This window comes from Triticum dicoccoides, chromosome 1A, assembly GCF_002162155.2.
Source record: "Triticum dicoccoides isolate Atlit2015 ecotype Zavitan chromosome 1A, WEW_v2.0, whole genome shotgun sequence".
In the NCBI taxonomy this organism is placed as follows: Eukaryota; Viridiplantae; Streptophyta; class Magnoliopsida; order Poales; family Poaceae; genus Triticum; species Triticum dicoccoides.
This window is the reverse complement of record NC_041380.1, coordinates 150,435,040-150,456,007: the sequence shown is the minus strand read 5'-3', so window position 1 is coordinate 150,456,007 and position 20,968 is coordinate 150,435,040. Positions and strand designations below refer to the sequence as shown.

General features: G+C 51.8%; 2 protein-coding genes across 2 annotated transcripts; both read right to left on the bottom strand.

The window, feature by feature from the left end:
- Window positions 1-11,433: 11,433 nt before the first annotated feature.
- On the bottom strand, window positions 11,434-14,555 carry LOC119368130 (proteasome subunit beta type-7-B-like). Its single transcript, XM_037633471.1, has 8 exons — window positions 14,398-14,555; window positions 13,948-14,089; window positions 13,407-13,548; window positions 13,131-13,297; window positions 12,946-13,050; window positions 12,697-12,795; window positions 11,826-11,916; window positions 11,434-11,739 (listed from the first exon to the last, which is right to left on the bottom strand). The coding sequence occupies exons 2-8, from the start codon at window positions 14,086-14,088 to the stop codon at window positions 11,666-11,668; spliced, it is 819 nt and encodes a 272-aa protein (XP_037489368.1). The 5' UTR covers window position 14,089; window positions 14,398-14,555; the 3' UTR covers window positions 11,434-11,665.
- A 3,471-nt stretch (window positions 14,556-18,026) lies between these two features.
- LOC119275849 (auxin-responsive protein IAA16-like) lies at window positions 18,027-19,934 on the bottom strand. The gene is made up of 6 exons (XM_037556806.1): window positions 19,534-19,934; window positions 19,366-19,441; window positions 18,844-19,106; window positions 18,596-18,731; window positions 18,409-18,472; window positions 18,027-18,323 (listed from the first exon to the last, which is right to left on the bottom strand). The coding sequence occupies exons 1-6, from the start codon at window positions 19,625-19,627 to the stop codon at window positions 18,279-18,281; spliced, it is 678 nt and encodes a 225-aa protein (XP_037412703.1). The 5' UTR covers window positions 19,628-19,934; the 3' UTR covers window positions 18,027-18,278.
- Between the last annotated feature and the right edge of the window lie 1,034 nt (window positions 19,935-20,968).

Here is a 20,968-nt window from a genome sequence, read left to right as displayed (position 1 = left end):
GTATTAACCAGAAACATAATACATGTGTGAATACATAGACAAACAGAGTGTCACTAGTATGCCTCTACTTGACTAGCTCGTTGAATCAAAGATGGTTAAGTTTCCTAGCCACAGACATGAGTTGTCATTTGATTAACGGGGTCACATTATTATAGAATGATGTGATTCACTTGACCCATTCCGTTAGCATAGCACTTGATCGTTTAGTTTGTTGCTATTGCTTTCTTCATGACTTATACATGTTCCTATGACTATGAGATTATGCAACTCCCGTTTATCGGAGGAACACTTTGTGTGCTACCAAACGTCACAACGTAACTGGCTGATTATAAAGGTGCTCTACAGGTGTCTCCAGAGGTATTTGTTGGGTTGGCGTATTTCGAGATTAGGATTTGTCACTCCGATTGTCGGAGAAGTATCTTTGGGCCCTCTCGGTAATGCACACCACTTAAGCCTTGCAAGCATTGCAACTAATGAGTTAGTTGCGGTATGATGTATTACGGAACGAGTAAAGAGACTTGCCGGTAACGAGATTGAACTAGGTATTGTGATACCGACGATCAAATCTCGGGCAAGTAACATATCGATGACAAAGGGAACAACATATGTTGTTATGCGGTCTGACCGATAAAGATCTTCGTAGAATACGTAGGAGCCAATATGGGCATCCAGGTCCCGCTATTGGTTATTGACCAAAGAGGTGCCTCGGTCATGTCTACATAGTTCTCGAACCCGTAGGGTCCGCACGCTTAACGTTCGTTGACGATATAGTACTATGAGTTATGTATGTTGGCGACCGAATGTTGTTCGGAGTTCCGGATAAGATCACGGACATGACGAGGAACTCCGGAATGGTCCGGAGATAAATATTGATATATGGGATAATAGTGTTTGGACTCCAGAAGGGTTCCGGAATTCACCGGAAGGGGTTCTGGATGTTTCCTGAAATGTTTGGGTACGAGAACACTTTATTTGGGCCAAAGAGGAAAGCCCACAAGGTTTTTGTCCAGGCGCCGGGAACCCTGGCGTCTGGGTCCAGGCGCCGGGAACCCTGCCGTCTGGCCCTGGAGTCCAGAAGGACTCTTGCCTTTCGGGTGAAACCGACTTTGTGGAGGCTTTTACCTCCAAGTTTCGACCCCAAGGCTCAACATATAAATAGAGGGGTAGGGCTAGCACCCAAGAGACATCAAGAAACACCAAGCCGTGTGCCGGCAACCCCATCCCCTCTAGTTTATCCTCCGTCATAGTTTTCGTGGTGCTTAGGCGAAGCCCTGCGGATATTATTCTTCACCAACACCGTCACCACGTCATCATGCTGCCGGAACTCATCTACTACTTTGCCCCTCTTGCTGGATCGAGAAGGCGAGGACGTCACCGAGCCGAACGTGTGCAGAACTCGGAGGTGTTGTGCTTTCGGTACTTGGATTGGTCGGATCATGAAGACGTACGACTACATCAACCACGTTGATATAACGCTTCCACGAACGGTCTACGAGGGTATGTAGACAACACTCTCCCCTCTTGTTGCTATGCATCACCATGATCTTGCGTGTGCGTAGGAATTTTTTTGAAATTACTATGTTCCCCAACACTATCGGTGCCGCAACATCCCCTCTGCAACGCCGCCACCTCCCACGTCGCCCGCCACTACCGGCTAGCCTCCTACCCCTGCTCCCCTGACACAGCCACGACCACGACCAAGAAGCTGCCTCACCACCCCGGCCGATTCCTCACCGGCACGCTCGTCACACGCCAGCATGCTCGTCGCACGCCGCTAGGGCAGCTACCTGGTCCGAGGGCGGCACGACTCTCTTCACCGGTCGTCTCCTTCGTCGACGCCCGCAAGTTGTTCGACAGTTTGCCAAGATACAAAATGGACTCCGCCGACGAGTTCTTTTTTCACAATTTCCTTTGCGACTCCGACGATTCCTCGTCTGATGATGAGGAGGAGAATGTCGGTGTTCTGGGAACGGGGGTCCCCAGACTTGCCTGCCTGCGGCCTGCGGCGTGGCTCAAAGGGGGGCCCAGCACGGCCCATCTTCACCAACACAGACCCAAGACCCTCGCGAGGGGCCAAGCCTCGCGGGGCGGACGGCACGGAGCTTCCTCAGGCACGGCCTCATCAGGCTGGCTCGCGAGGAGGCGGAGAGATCAAGGCGGGGTACCTCATGAGGTGCCCGTGACGCAAGCCATGACGACCAAGGGCGCCTGGCGGGCGCCAGCCCGCGCAGTGTCCTCCTTTCCTCTTTGGTGCAAAGGGAGCAAGCGCAGTCACGGAGTACCGAGGCATCAGGCAAAGGTTGCCATTTCGGTGCAACAAGACCAAGACCAGGAGGACTGCAAGACGGAGGTCATTGTGGAGCCCAAGACGGCGTCACCACCAGAGCTTTGTGCAGGCGAAGACTACTTTTGTCAGGATAGCTGGTACTAGCTGTCCCCCTTCAAATTAGCCCGCCATTGTTGGCTCCCTTCCCGCTTGATATTTGGGAAGAGGACCAGGGCCTCTATAAATAGGACTAGCCACCCCCAGGGGAGGGAGACACCATCAGTGGTGAGGAGAGAGAGAGAGAGAGAGGTTTAGGAGGTGGGAGATCGAATCAGTGGGAGATCGAGATCAACAACCGGAAAGAGAGAGAGAGAGAGAGAGAGAGAGAGAGAGAAGGGTGACTGAACTCCTCCTAGCAGTTCGTCCCCCCCAGCCAAGAACAAACCCTCGCGAGGCCGTTCTTCCTTGTATTGTTCATCACCATCAGCCAAGAGGCAATCCACCAAGCCACACACTGGAGTAGGGTATTACACCACAACGGTGGCCCGAACCAGTATAAACCCTGTGTCTCTCGTGTTGTTCTTTCCATAGCTTAGATCTTAGCGAGGTGGAGGGGTGCAGGTAGGTAGGGGGCGAAATCTCCGCGCGCACCCCAGTGTTCGAACCTCAAGGGTCTGTCGGAACCCGAAATCCAACATTTGGCGCGCCAGGTAGGGGGCACCGGAGTTCGTCTTCCACCACCCCGTTCTCCTCCGACCATCGCGCCCATGTCTGACACTCATCGGGCCCGCGCCGAGCGCCGGGCCGCTCTCGCTTCCCGCGTCGCCCAGACGGCTCCTATCGGCGGGCGTCCTCGCCGTTCCCCGTCACCTGCCTTCAATGCCGCCACCGGCCCGGCGGGGGACGAGCAGCAAGCATCGTCTCAGCATCCGTCCGTGCGGCAAGACGGCCGCACCGCAACTCCCTCGCTCACCCCAGCTAGTTCTTCGTCCCGCGTGCTCCGCGCACCCATGGAGGCTCGAGCTGCGCTCATCGCGGCAAACGAGCTCCTGCGCTACCGTCCCGTCGACGACGTCTACGAAGAATGGCTCGACCGCGTCGCCGAGCTCGTCCGCGCCGCAGGGGGCTCTCCTGCGCTGTCTGTTCCGCTGCACCGCACCCCGCCCCGTGCGGGCGACGAAGCTCTGGCAGCGCCCCGGCCGCCTCCTCCTCAAGAGGGCACCATGGCTCCAAGGCGCGTGGCCCCTGTGCGGAACCCGCTCTTTCAGGTGCCAGCGCGGCAAGAGCAGAGCTGCCAGGAAGTCCCTCGCCCGCAAGAAGCTTCCCGGACGCTCCCTGCTCCAGCACGTCGCGACCATGTTCCTGCTCCTGCACGTCAAGACCCCGTGCTTCTCCCAGCTGCAGCGCGTGGGGACATGCAAGACCAAGCTCTCCGTCACCCAAGGCCTCCCGTGGCCACGGCAGGCTGCCGTGCCTTCACCACCGAGCTACACAGCGTCGCGTGGCCCGGCAAGTTCAAGCCAGACCTGCCTCCTCGTTACGACGGCACGGCTGACCCTGCGGAGTTCCTCCAGCTCTACGAGCTGGGCATCAAAGCTGCCAACGGAGACGAGAAAGTCATGGTGAACTAGTTTCCCATGGCGCTCAAGGACGGGGCCCGCACCTGGCTCCTGAACCTGGCTCCAGGCACGATCTCCTCCTGGGACGAGATGCGCACCCGCTTCATTGCTAACTTCCAAGGTACTCGCGACCGGCCACCCGCCGTGAGCGACATGCGCCGCATCAAGCAACAACCCGGGGAGACCCTGCAGAAGTACATCCAGCGCTTCAACAACGCACGCCTCAAGATTCCCAGGGTGACTGAGGAGGCCATCATCTCAGCCTTCTCTGACGGCGTGCGTGATGTCAAGATGAAGGAGGAGCTGGCGATGCATGAAGACCTGTGCACTTCCTTGGAGCTGTTCAACTTGGCAACCAAGTGCGCCAGGGCTGAGGAAGGGCGTCTCTCCCTCCTCGAGCTGCCTGCCGCAGACCCAGAAGAGAAGAAGCCCAAGGCCAAGGATGTGAAGCACAAGGGGGCTGCCGTGCTCGCGGCAGAACCAGACACCAAGCGGGGCAGAGATCAGCCCGAACCTTCCAAGGGCAGCCGGTACTGTGTGTACCACGACCTCCACACCCACAACACCAACGAATGTCAAGAGCTCCAAGCCGTGCGAGAAGGAAGGATCGGCTGTCGCCCCGACCGCGGTGACCGGGGCTATGGTCGAGGAGGAGGAAGGAACGCAGGACGCTGGGAAGACCATGGCCCACGCCAAGGGTGGCACGATCAACCTCGCGAGGATCGCTGGCAAGACCCGCCTCGCGAGGAAGACTAGAGGGATCAGCCTCGCGAGGATCGCCCGCAAGGCAACACAGGCCTCCCTCCGTTGCCGCCGCAGCCAAGGAGAAACGAGGACCGCCACCAGGACGAGGGGGCTGGGGGCTTCCAGGAGCTGCGCGCGATCGCCTGCATCCTGGGCGGGGCTCAAGCCCCATCCTCTCAACGCATCTTCAAGCACTTCGCCCGCGAAGTGAATGCAGTCCTCCCCAGGCTCGAAGCCACGCGCCCTCTCAGGTGGTCGGCGTGCGCCATCATGTTCAGCTCAGCAGATCAGCTCAAGTGTGTGGCTACAGCCGAAGTCCTCCCGATGCTTTGTTCCCCAATCATCAGCAACGTGGTGGTCACCAGGACCCTCATCGATGGCGGGGCAGGGCTCAACGTCCTGTCCGTGGAAACATTCAACAATCTCCAAGTGCCCTACAGCCAGCTTCAGCCAACCAAGCCTTTCTCCGGAATCACCGACGGCTCCACGGTCCTGATTGGGCAGGTCCGCCTCCCTGTCACCTTCGGGGCACGCGACAACTACCGCACCGAGCTCATCGACTTCAACGTCGCTCACATTCGCCTGCCGTACAACGCCATCCTTGGGTACCCAGCGCTGGCCAAGTTCATGGTCGTAACTCACCACAGCTACAACGTTCTCAAGATGCCAGGAAGTGGCGGAGTCATCATGGTGCCCTGTGAAGAGAAGGACGCGGTGTGTTCCCTGGAACGAGCCTTTCAGGCCGCGTCACTGGAAGACCCGGATCGCGGAAGCAGGAGGCTTCCCGAGACCGCCCCCAAGAAGAAGAATACATCGTCCGGCCGGGCCCCTCAGGAGGCAGGCCCCTCTGGGCCCGTGCCTGCCCAGGGGGAACCTCCTTCCATCGCATAGGAAAGCGCGCCCGGCGCCCTCCTCGGGCAGGGCTCGGGGGCTCTCCCCTGGAGGGCCATCGACCTGGCTAGGGTAACGAGGGAGGCGCTTGGGCACCACATGGAGGCGTGTTTCGAAGCACGTTTCCCTCAAGAAGGAGCAAGGCAAGGAGAGCCAGACCCTCAGGAGTTCATCAGCAAGGCCATTCAGGAGCTACAGGAGTCAAGAGTCATGAAAGGCGGCCGCCTCCTACCAGCAGTGGCTCCCCATCCAGGCGAGGATGGTGGGATGCGCGTCTGCATCGACATACCAGGGCTCAACCAAGTCGCCTCTCTGGAGCGCTTCTGGCCCTCGCGAGTGGGGCGCTGCGGAGGTCCACCCCACAGCTACGTTCGCATGCCTTACGGCTTGCCGAACGTGGCTGCCACGTACCAGCGCCTCATGAGGGGCATCATGGAGGCACAAGAGGCCAGGCGTTCCGCGGCCATGGCAGAGATGGAGATGGTCCGCGAGGAGCCACCAGCGCCTCCGGAGCCTCCCGAGGCCCCTGGGCCTAGGGGCTCATGAGGATCGGCTTCCGCAGCCCATCGAGTCTGCTACACCAACACCCCTTCGTCCTCAACGTCATCAGGTGACATCTTTCAAGTTTCACTTCCAGCTGGGAGCGCCCCCCAGGGCTGCATTATTCCCAGGCCGCGTGGATCCGTCCCTGCGGCGTGTATCCCTTTTATTTCATGTTGTTAGCTTACCTTGTTGGGGGCGCCCCTCGGGCTGCATGATCCCCAAGTCACTCGGGCCTGACCCAGTGATGTTCGCCTTCCCAGCATCTATTTGAATGAATCCACTCCTTCGCGGCTAATGTGCTTGACCTAGTTGCCCGCTCAACTGACGGAACTGCTCCCAAACGGCACGACGCTTGCGCATGGGTCCGTCCCTACAACGCCGACAAACCTAAATGGCTGAGCTCTGGCCGCGGCAGCCCCGCATGGCACCACCTCGTCAAGCCTTCAGTGCCTCATTACCCCTCGGAAGCAACCAACGGCTGACTGTCAATTGTCATGGCAACCCCTCGTTCTTTCTCTGATGGGTCTACAGGATCTCTTAAAGGAGCTGCGTCAGGCGTGGCCCTTGCGGTGTCTCCTCCACTCTCATCCGCGCGAACCACTTGCACGTTAAAGGGGGGGTGCCTGAGCATCGCGACTCAGGGCTCCTACTGGCTCTCCAGCCCTCACCCTCTGGCCTTGTCCAAGACATCGCGACCTGGCATACCAGCGACGGCTGAGACTCGCTCGAGGGCCGGGACCCGAGGACGTAGAGAAGAAAGGGGAGCAAGGGCGAGAGGGGAGGGACACACGAGGACCTCGCCGAGCAACCTCGTGCCTGCCGATGCATGGACCCGGCGACACACCAGAGAGCGGCCCCTGATTCTCGAGATAAGTCACCAACCGGAAGCGCCAGCTACCGTGGCACCATCCCCGCACCTAATGCAATCCTGTGTTAGCGACGCCGCTCTACTTTCTCACCGAACGACGGCTGCTTGAGCGCCAAAGGGGACCTCCTGAGCATCGCGACTCAGGGGCTCTTACCGGACTCCGGGTCGCTCACCTCCTGGCCTTGACCACGGCATCGCGACCTGGCATACCAGCGACGGCTGAAGCCGCCTTGGGACTGGGACCTGTCGGCGCAGAGCACCAAGCCCTCGTGAGGTTCGAAAGGGAGGACTGAGCTAAGACGGAATGAGCAACTCGCACAATTCTACGACAAGGGTTATATTAACAAAACAGGATCACAGGCACCTTACAAGCCCCCACGGGACACGTCTTTGATTCCTCGCAGGGAACAGATCCTAAAGGGACACTAACTACGCGCGCCCCTGCAAAAGACGCCATCATCAACAGTGGGCCGTCAAGCACCGGCGCCAACCCCATCCAGATCAGAGTCGGCGGTGGCCTGACGAGCCCGCCCTGCTCTAGGAGCGGCGCCGGCTCGGGGGCTCGTAGCTGTCGTCGCTCATCTCCGGAGTCGCGAAGAGCTCGCCGGAGTCGCTGGAACCTCCGACGCCTCCACCGCCTGAGCCGCCAAGGGAGCGGTTGGCAGGCCCAGTCCTTGCCGCAGCAGGGTCCCGGCCACCTCTCCCGGGGCAGCACTCCAGCCGGCGCCCGTTCGCATCGAAGACCTTGAAGAATATCACCGAAGCACCGTCGTACTCCAAGTAGATCGCGAAGGCGCCTCCTGTCCTGCAAACCCGGGCGATTTCGCTCCAACCTCGAGTCATGAAGACCTTGCCCGGGGCAACGACCGTGACCTCTGCCTCGGTCGTGAGGGTGCTGCAGCTGGCGTGCTGCAACCATAGCTCCAGGAGTTCTCCCTGCGGGATGATGGAGGCGAAGAAGGGAGGAAGGCGAATCCAAGACTGAGGAGGCATGGCGACGTGGAGCACGAACTCTCGGGAGGAGCCCTCGGTGTGGACCCCAGGGGGGGCGACCCACACCTTCATGACCCGTCGGCGCCGACGGCGGCGCCGCCCGTGGCGATCAGCATCAGCTCCTTCAGGGCCCTCGATGTGGGCGTACAAGGGAAGCGGGAACCCCGGCGGTGCCCGCTCGCACCAAGGACTCGACACCACCTGATGGGCCCCCTCGTCCGGGCCACGGAGGATGAGCCGTTTCTTCGGCAGGAGCGGGTCTGGTTCCTCTTGGGGAGCCTTTCCCTTCTCTTTCGTTGAGAACCGGCGGATCGGAGCCATCGCAGCAGGACGGAGCAAGGACCGGGAAGAAGGAGAAGCAAGGAGGGATGGACTGGAAGGGCGCGCGTCGTTCTGTACTTATGGCCGGCAAAGGCCAACCGCCGACATCCACGATCGCAGGTAATCATGACCCACTTTGCATGCAGGGACTTGTCCAATCCGTGCAGTTGCCGAGGTGCCATGGGGAAGTGGAGGCGCCCACGTCCAATCAACAGCCACGCGGCGCCCAAGGCCGCAGGCTGTTAGGGCCCGCGGCGCTTCGCTCTTGCCCTTCCGCCTCCCTGCACGGCCAAGTCCGGGCGCGCCTTGGGCCCCGGGGCTACTGTCGGCGTTCTGGGAATGGGGGTCCCCAGACTTGCCTGCTTGCGGCCTGTGGCGTGGCTCAAAGGGGGGCCCAACACGGCCCATCTTCACCAACACAGACCCAAGACCCTCGCGAGGGGCCAAGCCTCGCGGGGCGGACGACACGGAGCTTCCTCAGGCACGGCCTCATCAGGCTGGCTCGCGAGGAGGCGGAGAGATCAAGGCGGGGTACCTCACGAGGTGCCCGTGGCGCAAGCCATGACGACCAAGGGCGCCTGGCGGGCGCCAGCCCGCGCAGTGTCCTCCTTTCCTCTTTGATGCAAAGGGAGCAAGCGCAGTCGCGGAGTACCGAGGCATCAGGCAAAGGTTGCCATTTCGGTGCAACAAGACCAAGACCAGGAGGACTGCAAGACGGAGGTCATTGTGGAGCCCAAGACGGCGTCACCACCAGAGCTTTGTGCAGGCGAAGACTACTTTTGTCAGGATAGCTGGTACTAGTTGTCCCCCTTCAAATTAGCCCGCCATTGTTGGCTCCCTTCTCGCTCGATATTTGGGAAGAGGACCAGGGCCTCTATAAATAGGACTAGCCACCCCCAGGGGAGGGAGACACCATCAGTGGTGAGGAGAGAGAGAGAGAGGTTTAGGAGGTTGGAGATCGAATCAGTGGGAGATCGAGATCAACAACCGGGAAGAGAGAGAGAGAGAGAGAGAGAGAGAGAGAGAGAGAGAGAGAGAGAGAGAAGGTTGACTGAACTCCTCCTAGCAGTTCGCCCCCCCCCCAGCCAAGAACAGACCCTCGCGAGGCTTCTTCCTTGTATTGTTCATCACCATCAGCCCAAGAGGCAATCCACCACGCCACACACTGGAGTAGGGTATTACACCACAACGGTGGCCCGAACCAGTATAAACCCTGTGTCTCTCGTGTTGTTCTTTCCATAGCTTAGATCTTAGCAAGGCGGAGGGGTGCAAGTAGGTAGGGGGTGGAATCTCCGCGCGCACCCCAGTGTTCGAACCTCAAGGGTCTGCCGGAACCCGAAATCTGACAGAGAACTTGGCTGCTGTGTTGGTCCATCACCACCACAATAGCCAGCGCCCGTCGTTCCGTGGCTCCATTCCGGGGCACCTTCCGGCGTTGAATCGCAACCGAGAGAGCGGGCATTTCCTTCTTTGGAAGGACTACTTTGACACGACAAACCTGTTGTTCAAACATCAAAAATTTCGCCGCCGTTTCCATACGAGTAGGCATCTTTTCAACCATATTAGAGAGGGGTGGTCGGCTATGATAACTATTTCGAGTGCAAAGAGGATGCCGTTGGAAAGATTGGTTTCTCCTCTTATCAGAAATGCACTACCGCCATCCGAACGCTTGCATACAGAGTGCCCGGTGATCTCATTGACGAGTACGCTCGTATGAGCGAGTCTACATGCATAGACTCCCTGTATAAGTTCTGCAAGGCTGTTATTGTTGTGTTTGGCCCTGAGTACTTGAGAGAGCCGACTCCTGAAGATACACCTCATTTGTTGGCAATGAATGCCAACAGGGGCTTCCCAGGGATGCTTGGCAATATAGACTGCATGCACTGGGAGTGGAAGAACCGCCCTTCTGCTTGGCAAGGGCAGTATAAGGGCCATGTCAGGGCTTGCACTATCATACTTGTGGTCGTGGCGTCTCAAGATCTCTGGATCTGGCACTTTTTCTTTGGCATGGCCGGATCACACAATGATATCAACGTGCTTCAGCGCTCACCAGTGTTTGCTAGGCTTGCCGAAGGCAACAGCCCACCGGTGAAATTTAATATCAACGGCCACAACTACGACAAAGGATACTACCTGGGTGACGGTATCTATCCTCAGTGGACCACTATTGTGAAGACTATCCCCAACCCTGTCGGAGAGAAGAGGAAAAGATTTGCCCAAGAGCAAGAGAGTGCTAGGAAGGACGTCGAGCATGCCTTTGGTGTTTTGCAATCTCGATGGGGCATCGCTCGGTATCCTGCTAATATTTGGGGCACGCAGAAACTATGGGAGGTGATGACTGCTTGTGTGATCATGCACAATATGATCATAGAAGATGAGCGCCCAGAACGTCTCTACGATCAAGGGTTTCAGTATCAAGGTGAGAATGTTGTGCCTAAGCATGGAGGAGCGGCAACGTTTGAACAACTCACCTAATTTCATCATGACTTGCGTGATTAGAAAACTCACATGCAATTGCAAAATGATTTGATTGAGCATATGTGGGCTCATGTTGATAACCAATAGATGTATCTTTTTTATTCAGCTTGCCAAACTATGTGAGACAATTTTACTTTTATTTGGCTTGTAAAACTATGCTATTTATGTAGTTGTGGACTATATGTTTGCTTGTGAAATAATGCAAAAGTTGTGTGTGAAATAATGCAAAAGTTGTGCTATTTGTTGGAAAACGGCGGCTAGCCGACCACACCGGTATATATGGGTCGACATATTGGACGCACTGCCGATTCAAATCTTAAACAGGGCTGACGCCGGGGGCGGCCAACCCAAACGGACAAAAGCGCCGTCCATTTAGGTCGCGCCCCGTTAGAGTTGCTCTAACCTACTCTTGGGCAATGGATACGAACGTTGTTACTTTGTATAAGCTATTCACACAGTTCTGAATCACCCCAGATGCTAAGACAGTCCATCTCCAGGAAATCAATTTCAACATCCCATTTCGCCCCGCCCGCCCGCAGAAGTCCTGGTTACTGCCACATGTTTTTCAGGTGTTATATGTAGCACCTAGCGCATTAACAATCGATTATACGACCCCATACTAGCCAATCTTCAGGAACCGAGTTACAGTACACTGGCATTATGAACCTCCCACACAATTTGACTGGACTACTTGGTGATTTGAAATCAAGTTAACAAACATATCACACCTTTTGGTTGCCATAGTTAACCGGGAATATGAATTTTAGATTCATAGACGATAACACCAACAGCCCAGAGACAGTTTAACATAAAGGTCTGCATCAAATTCAGCAAGTACAACAAAATACATCCATTTTTCTGTTCTAGCACCCACGCTGAGAAAAAAGAAGAAATGGCGCAAATTTTTAGCATGACTACTTGACCGAGCGTAAGCACACAAGATCACTCTTCCATTGCATCACCATCAGCGACCTCTGGCTTCAGCTTCAGCTGCGTGATCTTTGTAGACAATACCTCTGCAAACAAGAGAAGGGATATCAAAAACTTCACAACGCTCAAGCATCACTATGTATGTAGCCTGTGACATTAATCAGTCACTTACCGGTATGCCCCTTGTTGAAGCTGTATCCCTTCGAGCTGACAAAAGTCCTTGGGTTTGGTAACTCGTGGTTTCTCAAGTACTCTGTGTTCCCCTGGAATTATTAACAAAGAAACTAGATTAGCAAAGCAGTGAGGCTAAAAAATGCACACTATTAGTTCCAACTAAACTAATAATAGTATATATTCCAGCACTTTAATCAATGCTAATGCATTCAACTAGTACTTTCTGAATACAATAGGTAGCGACACCTGCCCTTAATTAACGAAACAACTGCGTATCCCTGCTAGTTACATACCCTGTCATCTTATAATTTTCCCAAAAACTCTAGCGCATGGTAGAAGAAACTATGCAGTGGCATAGATAATTATGTTGAGAATTTGACTTACTACTCCATCCTTTCCTAAATATAAGTCTTTTTAGAGATTAAACATGGACTACATACGGAGCAAAATGAGTGAATCTACACCCTAAACTACGTCTATATACATCCGTATGTAGTCGATACTGAAATCTCTAAAAAGACTTATATTTAGGAACAGAGGGAGTAGAATTTACAACGAGAAATGTATGTCAGCCATGTGCAATGAAGGACCAAAACAGGAAATACTCCCTCCGTTCCTAAATATAAGTCTTTTTAGAGATTACACTATAGACTACATACGGAGCAAAATGAATGAATCTACACTCTAAACTATGTATATATACATCCGTATGTAGTTTGTAGTGAAATCTTTAAAAAGACTTGTATTTAGGAACGGAGGGAGTAGGTTGGAAGCTCATCATATAAACATCGAACATTTTGGCCGTGTTTGCAAACACTTATAGTGTTTGTCATCTCAGGTAACAGAACAAAAGTTACATAATTACATACCTTGGTTATCACACAAACATCCACGTTGCTGCCACTTCCCAAGTCATTGAAGATACCAGCACGGATTGCCTCAGCTACAAGTGCAATTCCCTCCTCCCTCTGCAGGATAAAGTAATCGGTTAGTACATATTGTTACAAAAAATGATACACAAAGAACAAGCACTGATCTGCTAAAGCAAAGTCACCACCCGTGCAATACTAAGATATCCACATAGTCAAGTGCATGAACTGTTGCGTTTGTTCACTTACTGTGAGGCCTTCTCTGTACTTCGACTCAAACACTGACATTGCAGCAAGGGATCCAGAACCCATCGTGGCAAAAGGAAGAGTATCGGTGGAGCCATGCGGATAAACCTGGGGATTCAAAAGTTATCAAAACTAGCCTGAATTTCTCTTATCAGAAGACCATCAAACAATTATACTCAGTTACTCACAGTGTGTAGATGTGGTCCAGTGACATCTACTCCGCCAAGAACGAGAGCAGCACTGACATGACCTTGGTAGTTAAAAAGATGTGTCTTCAGTAGTGTAAGAGCGGTTACAACTCTTGACTCACGGCTAGTAGCATAACGGTGAAGTTGTAGCTGGGAGCTGACCATATCTGGAGTAAAAGCACATATCATGACGTTTGTGTGATAGATTCTGAGAAAAATACGAGTAAACAAATGAAGATTGATTTGGTTTCTTTCTGTCAGTAACTTCTTTCTTACCTGTCACAGCCTCTGTGTCAGCAGCAGTTCCAGCACCGCAGCAATATATGTTTGGTGCCATAAAATGAATTTTCTCGCAGTTCTTATCAGCAACTATAGGACCCTCGGTTGCCCTTGTGTCTGCCCCAAGAACAACTCCATCCTAGATACAAAACATGGTTCATCAACCCCTTATTTTTAGTAATTTATTCATGGAGAAACCACAAAATGATGCCAGATTGAAGCCATATGGCTTGATTCTCCATCCATTGTCAGTTAGAAAGAACTACTGCGAGGGTCAGAGATTGGCATGCAAGCATCCATTAATTTTTGGCAAAACATACTCACTTACTCAAACGAAAATTTACCAGACAGAACATGGGAATGTGCTGCAACATAAGGTAAACAGATAATCTGAAGTAATTTCTCCCAGAGTCCGTCTAATTTGCAAAGAGTGTTGTCGTCAAGAAAATCTTAAGCGGTAGCTGGTAACATCACATACTAAACTGCCCCTCTGTTTCCAGCTTCAAAAGCGAGTAAGTGGAGAAGAGCAGTGGCTCACCGCAAACACGAGGCCGACGATGGTAGTCCCGGTCTTCCTGAACCCGGGCATCTTGAGGCCATTCTTCTCCAGCATGGCGTTCCTGCGGCACAGGTCGAAGCTGAAGCCGCCCTTGGTAGGGAGTTCCGTCGATCCGGCCATCCTGTGCCCACGCACACCACCAAACAGAAAACAAATCAAGATCGCGCCGAACCAGTCCCACCGAATCACCAGCAACCCGCGCCGTATCCCCTCTCCCCTGACCTAGGTGTCACACTACCGCCACAGTCGTCCCCGATCTAGCGCGCAACGGCCGAAACGAGACTAATCGGGAGGGGAAATCGCGACCGCGGAAACCCTAGAAACCCTTCTCGCGGCGATCTATTTGCGGCGGCGCAAGGGCGAACTGAGCTCGCAGAAGCGCACGTACTGAGCGATCGAGTGGCGGCAGCATCGGGGGCGGGGTCGTACCTGATCTCGGATCGTGAGTGAGTCGGAGGTGAGGAGGGGGGGCAGCTTGCTTCGTGTTCCTGTGCTTCGAGTTTCTTTTTGCGCTTCGGTAGGGGTATTTTCAGGAGTTGGAGTTGGATTGGGGGAGAAGAAAGGAAGGGACGGCGGCGCCAATATTCGTGCTGGGCTGGATGGAGATGGAATTGTTATCGGAGTAATAAATGTCCGGCCCATGTAATGTCGGCCTAATGGACTGTCGCACGTGGGCCTTTATGAGAGGGCGGTAGTTTGTTTTTTAGAGATAAGAGAGTGCGGCAGTAAGCGAAATCACTAATTAAGGAGTACTCGTTGCAAAGAACACTCCACTTTCCTAGGTCGCCACAAATGGCGCACATGCAGCGCGCCACTTGTCGCAACTTGGGAGTTTTCCCTTTTTTCGTAGATCTGTTTATTCAAAACGTTTTATCTCTTAAACCGTGCGTCCAAATCTCGAACCGTTTTCACCGTTGGATTCCTCACGTCGAGATCTTCAAAACTAGATCCCATGTTGATAGGTTTTGACGAACTTTTTTTTCCACAAAAAAGCCGGATGAAAAAAACCGGGCGAAAAACCGGACCGGAAGCATGGTTTTTTCCCCTTTCCGAAAGAGGCACGTCCGTGCCTCTCGCGAAATCACAACCGTGCCTCTCGTGAAAGCAAAACCGTGACTCATGGAAGTAAAAAAAATAGAAAACGCGTTTTTTTTTCGTTTCCGAGAGGCACGGCCGTGACTCTCGCGAAAGCAAAACCGTGACTCTCGTGAAAGAAAAAAACAGAAAACACGTATTTTTTCCCTTTCCGAGAGGCACGGCCGTGACTTTCGCGAAAGCACAACCGTGCCTCTCGCGGAAGCAAAACCGTAACTCTCCCGAAAGAAAAAAAAACGCGTTTTGTTTTTCCCTTTTCAAGAGGCACGGCCGTGACTCTCGCGAAAGTACAACCGTGCCTCTCGCGGAAGCAAAACCGTGACTCTCGCGAAAGAAAAAAAATAGAAAATGCGTTTTTTTTTCATTTCCGAAAGGCACGGCCGTGACTCTTGCTAAAGCACAACCGTGCCTCTCGCGGAAGAAAACCGTGACTTTCTCGAAAGGAAAAAAAAGAATACGCGTTTTTTCGCATAAAAAAATTTGAATTTTTTTGATCGAAAAGCTAAGAAAGACCGGGGGGAAACCAAAACGGCGGGACAAACCGGAAAAAAAACCGTTTAAAAAGCCGAAAACACGTGCGGAAAAATAAAAAAACAAAATCCGAAGGGAACGTCCAGAGCGCGACACGTGGCAAATGGCTGAGAGCGCGCCAAGTGATGCTGATCGTTGCGAGGCTCGCGAAGGAGCGCTCGTTAACTAGTTGCTCCCGGTAGTAAGCATTTGGTTTTTCTCGCGCCAGATTCTATTTGCTGTCCGCGTGCGTCGAATAGTCGCAGATTCCGAAATAACTAATTGAGGAGTACTTCTTCTAAAGATCACTTTCACCTTCCCAGACCGCGAGAAGTAGCGTGTTGTATGTGCGCCACTTATTGCAACATGGGAATTTTTCCTTTTTTTATAGGTTCGTTTATTCAAAACGTTTTACCTCTTAAATCGTGTGTTTAAATCTTCCTAAGACCATGTCTCTCGCAGAAGCAAAAACGTGCCTTTCACGGAAGTAAATCCATGCATCTCGCGAAAACGAAAAGAAAAAGGAAACGGGTTTTTTTGCGCAAAAAAAATGAATTTTTTTGTCCAAAAGCTAAAAAAGACGGGTGAAAAATCAAAATGCCAAAAAAGCCCGAAAAAAACCATCTAACCACCCCAAGTGACCCTTGGGAGGCTCCGGAATGAATGCTCCTATATTAGTTGCTCTCCGCAGCTTCGCTTCAATGAGCAACGCGACATGGGCCGACCCATTTCGAGCGAGCAACTGGTTTCTGAACCTGTTTTTTCCCTGTTTTGTTTATTTACTATTTTTCTGGTTTTCTTCATGCTTTTTTATTTTCTGTTTCATTTTACCTTTCCTTTGCTTTCTCCTTTTTTCATAAATGTAAAAATTTCAAAAAATTACCAGAATTTAAAATTTTAGAAAATGTTCAAAATTTAAAATGTTTTCACGTTTTCAGAAATTGTTCATGTGTTCACGAAATGGGTCGCCGCGTTGGAGTTGCTTAAAAGCACAATACAGATCAAAATAGAAAATGGGCTATTAAAATGATCAGACCATTTATTTGATACATCAATGAACCACAACCAATATATCTTACTAATCAAATTTCAGACATCAGACACTAAAGAAATATAAATTAGCAACATATGCCATAATGTAAAATGGACCTTTTATTTCAAGTGAAAAAACTTATTTCATTCCCATAAAAAAGCCTTTCTAGCAAACTTCCTGAAATGAGATTGTGGGTTCGAATGAATTGAACATGCATGTGACGTTTTTTTTTTGCAAGGAAACACACAAATGACATTGGTGGCGCACTTGCACGCGCCATTTACTCCTTGTGTTTAATGGCACATCTCCTTTGTAGGTTATCTACAAGTCTACGTACCGGGTCCGTACATGGTTTTACTAATAGAAACACAAAAATGCTACACTTACGGGCAATATACTGATGAAGGGGAATAATGTAAGAGTTTTACTAATAGAAACACAAAAAATTTACACTTACGGGCAAATAATGTAAGAGTTCTGTTGTTGGTTCTTTGGCTAGAAAGAAGAACCTCATAGTATAGCTTGGTTGCCCTGCAAGAATTTCATAAGAAAAATGTATTCCTTTATACGAAATTATTCCATTCATGTAGCCAGAAAAGTACTCCCTCTGTAAAGAAATATAAGAGTGTTTAGATATCTACTTATATTTTTTTACAGAGGGAGTATTATTGTAGTTTAAATCATCCCGATCCCTTAGATTCATGTAGAAATTGAGTCCCATAAAATCCTTTAAAGTTTTGAGTTTAAATGTGGTTGAAAATACCCGTGATTTTAAAAAATGTAAAGGGGAATTTGGCATGAAAATGTTTTTGTTCTTAATTAGCAAAAGAAGGACTACGTTGCCTCGGACCGGAGAAATTTTGATGCAAAGTACCTCGCGTTTTGTTCTAGAATTTGTAGAAAAAGGGAATGTGTTTATAGGAAACTAGTCCATTCTCTTTCCTTTTTATTTTTATAGGCACAACTAATCCATTCCTATAGCGCCAAAAGTAGTACTCCCTCTGTAACTTAATATAAGAGCGTTTAGACTAGTACTTTAGTGATCTAAACGCTTTTATATTAGTTTACAGAGAGAGTATATGAGAAATTCCTGTATAATTTCATTTCAATCCTTCAGATCCCTATAAAATTCTTGTAGAACGTCGCATAAAATCCGTACTTTCATATTTTTACTTCCTTTCACATGGTTGAAAAAGAAAATCCTTACTTGAGAGTTTAGAATTTCAAAAACATTTTGGCGCAGGGATCCAGCCCCGTGAGCTCGTTGCTCGCTGGCGCGCAACATGCCCGGAACTGTGGGTGCAGGCATCACGAGAAACTATGGCGCTAGCATTCATGATAACCCAGTTCAGCAAGCAACATCGCTGTATAGTACATGGGCACTGACCAAGATTCCCCCCTCACAGAGGCAGCAACAGTGGTCGATAAAAGCCAAACTTAGCATTCCTGCGCCGTTCCAAAAATCAACACCTTACGAGTTACGACACTGCACTAGATACATGATCCTAACAGTGCAAGTCAGGCCTGCTCGATGATAGCAACATGACACGATGATAGCCAAGAGATCCGGGAAATTTATACAGATCGATAGCAGAAAGTCTAGCTAGCTTGCAAAAAGGATAGAAAACATTCCGATCGAGAGCGACATATGTGTTCTCCCTAAATAAATGGCTCAGCACTCGGCCGCTCCCCTCTTCCGGCTCACCGCCGCTCGTAGCTGCCAACAACAAGGAACGACAATAAGCAAGATGAATCAGCTTGAAGGATGTGGAGAAAGCATCAGCATCTGCAGTTGTACTGACCGAGGACGCGTTCAGATCCGAGCTCCGCAGCACGCGCAGCCTCTTCGCGGTGGCGATGAACATGCTGCAACAACGTCCAGAGATCGTCGTCAGTAAGTTCAGAACAAGAGGACAAATTTGTTTGTTTTGCGACTGAGACAGAAATCTCTCGCTTGGTTTGTTCAAGGGGAAGATCGATCGAACTCACTCCCATGGCACGTCCCCGACCAGCATCTGGTCGCCCTCGTCGTCCTCGTACACCAGAGTGTACTCGCCGCTGCCGTCCAGCAGCCCCGTGATCGCCGCAGGCTTCTCCCCCGCGCAGGAGCTCTCGTCCCTTTGAGCTGCGGCGCGAGCAGAGCGGACAGAGCAAAGTTAGCCAATGATCGACCAAAGCGCACGCAGGCACGCAGTTTCGCTCGTGGAACGGAAGTGCCGGTTTGCGTGTGCACGTACCGGCGAGGAGGCCCTGGAAGAGGTGGTCGACGGCGTCGGCGAGCTTGCCGTAGCTGCCGTGCGCCTTAAGGTCCACCTTCCGGCCGATGGGGACGCCGTCCATGTTGATCTTCACGAACCGGCCCTTGTAGATGCTGCCATCAGCCTTGCCGCCCGCGCCGTGGCGTGGCTCGGCGGCCGGCGGTTTGGACGAGGAAGCGAGGTTCCGCCGGAAGGAGCGTACCGGAGGCCACCCCACGACCGGAGCGGCGGCCGCCGGCCTGCTGCACGTTCCAGAGACAAGTAGAACATGGATCAGTAAAATCTTTAATCATGTTCCACTTGCACACATTGGCATCTCCACTAGTAGTACAGGTAACAGATAAATTATGGAGCTGCTGCTAGTGGCAGTGACAGTTTCTTGGAAGAAAAGGTGAAATTGGCCCGACAAGCACAAGGAACAGCAAGGTAAAATCTCATATTTACTCCAGCAGGTTGGAGGAACTACTCTACTATACCAAGGAAAACCGAACCAAACTAAACCTTGGCTTGGAGACGTTGCTTCTTCCCTTTGCTCCAGCACCAGCAGCACCACGGCGGCCTCCCTTCCCCTCCAAGCCTGAGACGAACAGCAAAAGGCAAAGCATGAAGCTTCGAAGAAAGAAGAGGAATTAAGGAGCAAGAAGCAAGCATGCATGGCGCAGGAGCTACCTTCTTGGCCTGGTGATCCGGAGAAGTAGCCAGGCAGGCCGAGGCTCAGCTCAAGCCCCCTCTCTTCCTCATCCTTCGACCCGTTCCAAGCCATCTTTCTCTCTCCCCCCCCTCTCTCTTTCAACCCTCTTTTGAAGAACTGGTTGCTAGACAGACACAGCAGCCTCACAAGTCACAGGAGCCAGCTCTCTCTCTCTCTCTCTCCCTCTCTCTCTCTCTGTTGAGTCTGAAGCAGCAGGAAATGGGGAGCTATATATAGAGGGAGGACAAGCTGGTGCTTCGCCCGAGAAGCAGGCACAGACCGGAAAGGCCAAGCGAGGCTTGGAGAAGGGACAAGGATGGAGTACTACATTTCCACACACACACACTCTCTCTCTACTCTACAGAGTATCTGCACTCGATTGCTATCTCCACTCCCGATGCCTCATTGCTCCTGCTCTGCCCCTCTCTCACACACACTCTCTCTCTCTGTAGCGGAGGAGAGAGAAGTATACGCCAACTCCTTCTGTCTTCGTATCTTTTTCATATGCTTCCATGAAAGATCACCTTTTGAAAATTCTGGCAGCCTTACTCTCTCTCTCTCTCTTCTCTTGCATGCATTGCCTTTTCCACTCTCTCTCTAGCGATGCAGTAAAGGAGCTGTAGGTGTGCAGTGCAGAGACGGGAATAAGCCAGGGAGGGATTCCAGGGCTGCGACAGAGCCCGGGAAAGGCAACGGGAGAAAGCATCTACGCTGCTCGCGCAGGAGGGCGCAGCAAGCAAAGCCAGCCAAGCACACAGACAAATCACACCCAATGCCCTCTGCCCCTCTCTCTCATCTTCAATTCTTGTCATAAGTTTTATGAGTTAAAAAAAATACATGTTCCTAACCGTTTTGGGACGACCATTCTTCTACGGAGCATAGATGCATTTGGCAAGATAGTAGCCCGTCGTATACTCATGATCATTGACAAAATAGTTGCAAGATGGAGCTTCTCCGGCAACAAGTCTTTTGAACAATTGTTATCTCTAAAGGAAATTAAGGTCATTATAAGAGCCAAGCAATCCAAGGTATGAATGCCAAAATCCATAGATCCGCTGATGCAACTTGTTGAGTATATTGATTATTAGGAAAGACGAGATAGACTAGGATTTGTTCTGGCTTGTCTTGTACTCCAAATTAATCATTGTACTTATATATATATATATATATATATATATATATATATATATATAGAGAGAGAGAGAGAGAGAGAGAGAGAGAGAGAGAGAAGCACTATTCTGATCCTGGGATTAGAATAGTTATTCGGATCACAGCTTGCCCTATAAGGAGGCGCGTAGATCTTTCTGAACCCCACGAACTACCCCACCAGTCTCGGCTAAAAAAAATCGGCCACAAGGCCACAACCACGACCCCCACCACCTCCCCCCGATCCCATCGCCGCCGATCTCGCCA

What these genes read in the sequence shown, in the direction of transcription:
- LOC119368130 (XM_037633471.1), bottom strand. Translation starts at nt 14,088, where the DNA reads ATGGCCGGATCGACGGAACTCCCTACCAAGGGCGGCTTCAGCTTCGAC. An exon ending in ATGTTTGTGTGATAACCAAG is followed by an intron (nt 11,917 to 12,696) that starts GTATGTAATTAT and finishes TAATAATTCCAG; the next exon opens with GGGAACACAGAGTACTTGAG. An exon ending in CTTCAACAAGGGGCATACCG is followed by an intron (nt 11,740 to 11,825) that starts GTAAGTGACTGA and finishes TCTTGTTTGCAG; the next exon opens with AGGTATTGTCTACAAAGATC.
- LOC119275849 (XM_037556806.1), bottom strand. Translation starts at nt 19,627, where the DNA reads ATGGCTTGGAACGGGTCGAAGGATGAGGAAGAGAGGGGGCTTGAGCTG. An exon ending in CTTCCAGGGCCTCCTCGCCG is followed by an intron (nt 18,732 to 18,843) that starts GTACGTGCACAC and finishes CTCGCGCCGCAG; the next exon opens with CTCAAAGGGACGAGAGCTCC. An exon ending in GTCGGGGACGTGCCATGGGA is followed by an intron (nt 18,473 to 18,595) that starts GTGAGTTCGATC and finishes ACGTTGTTGCAG; the next exon opens with CATGTTCATCGCCACCGCGA.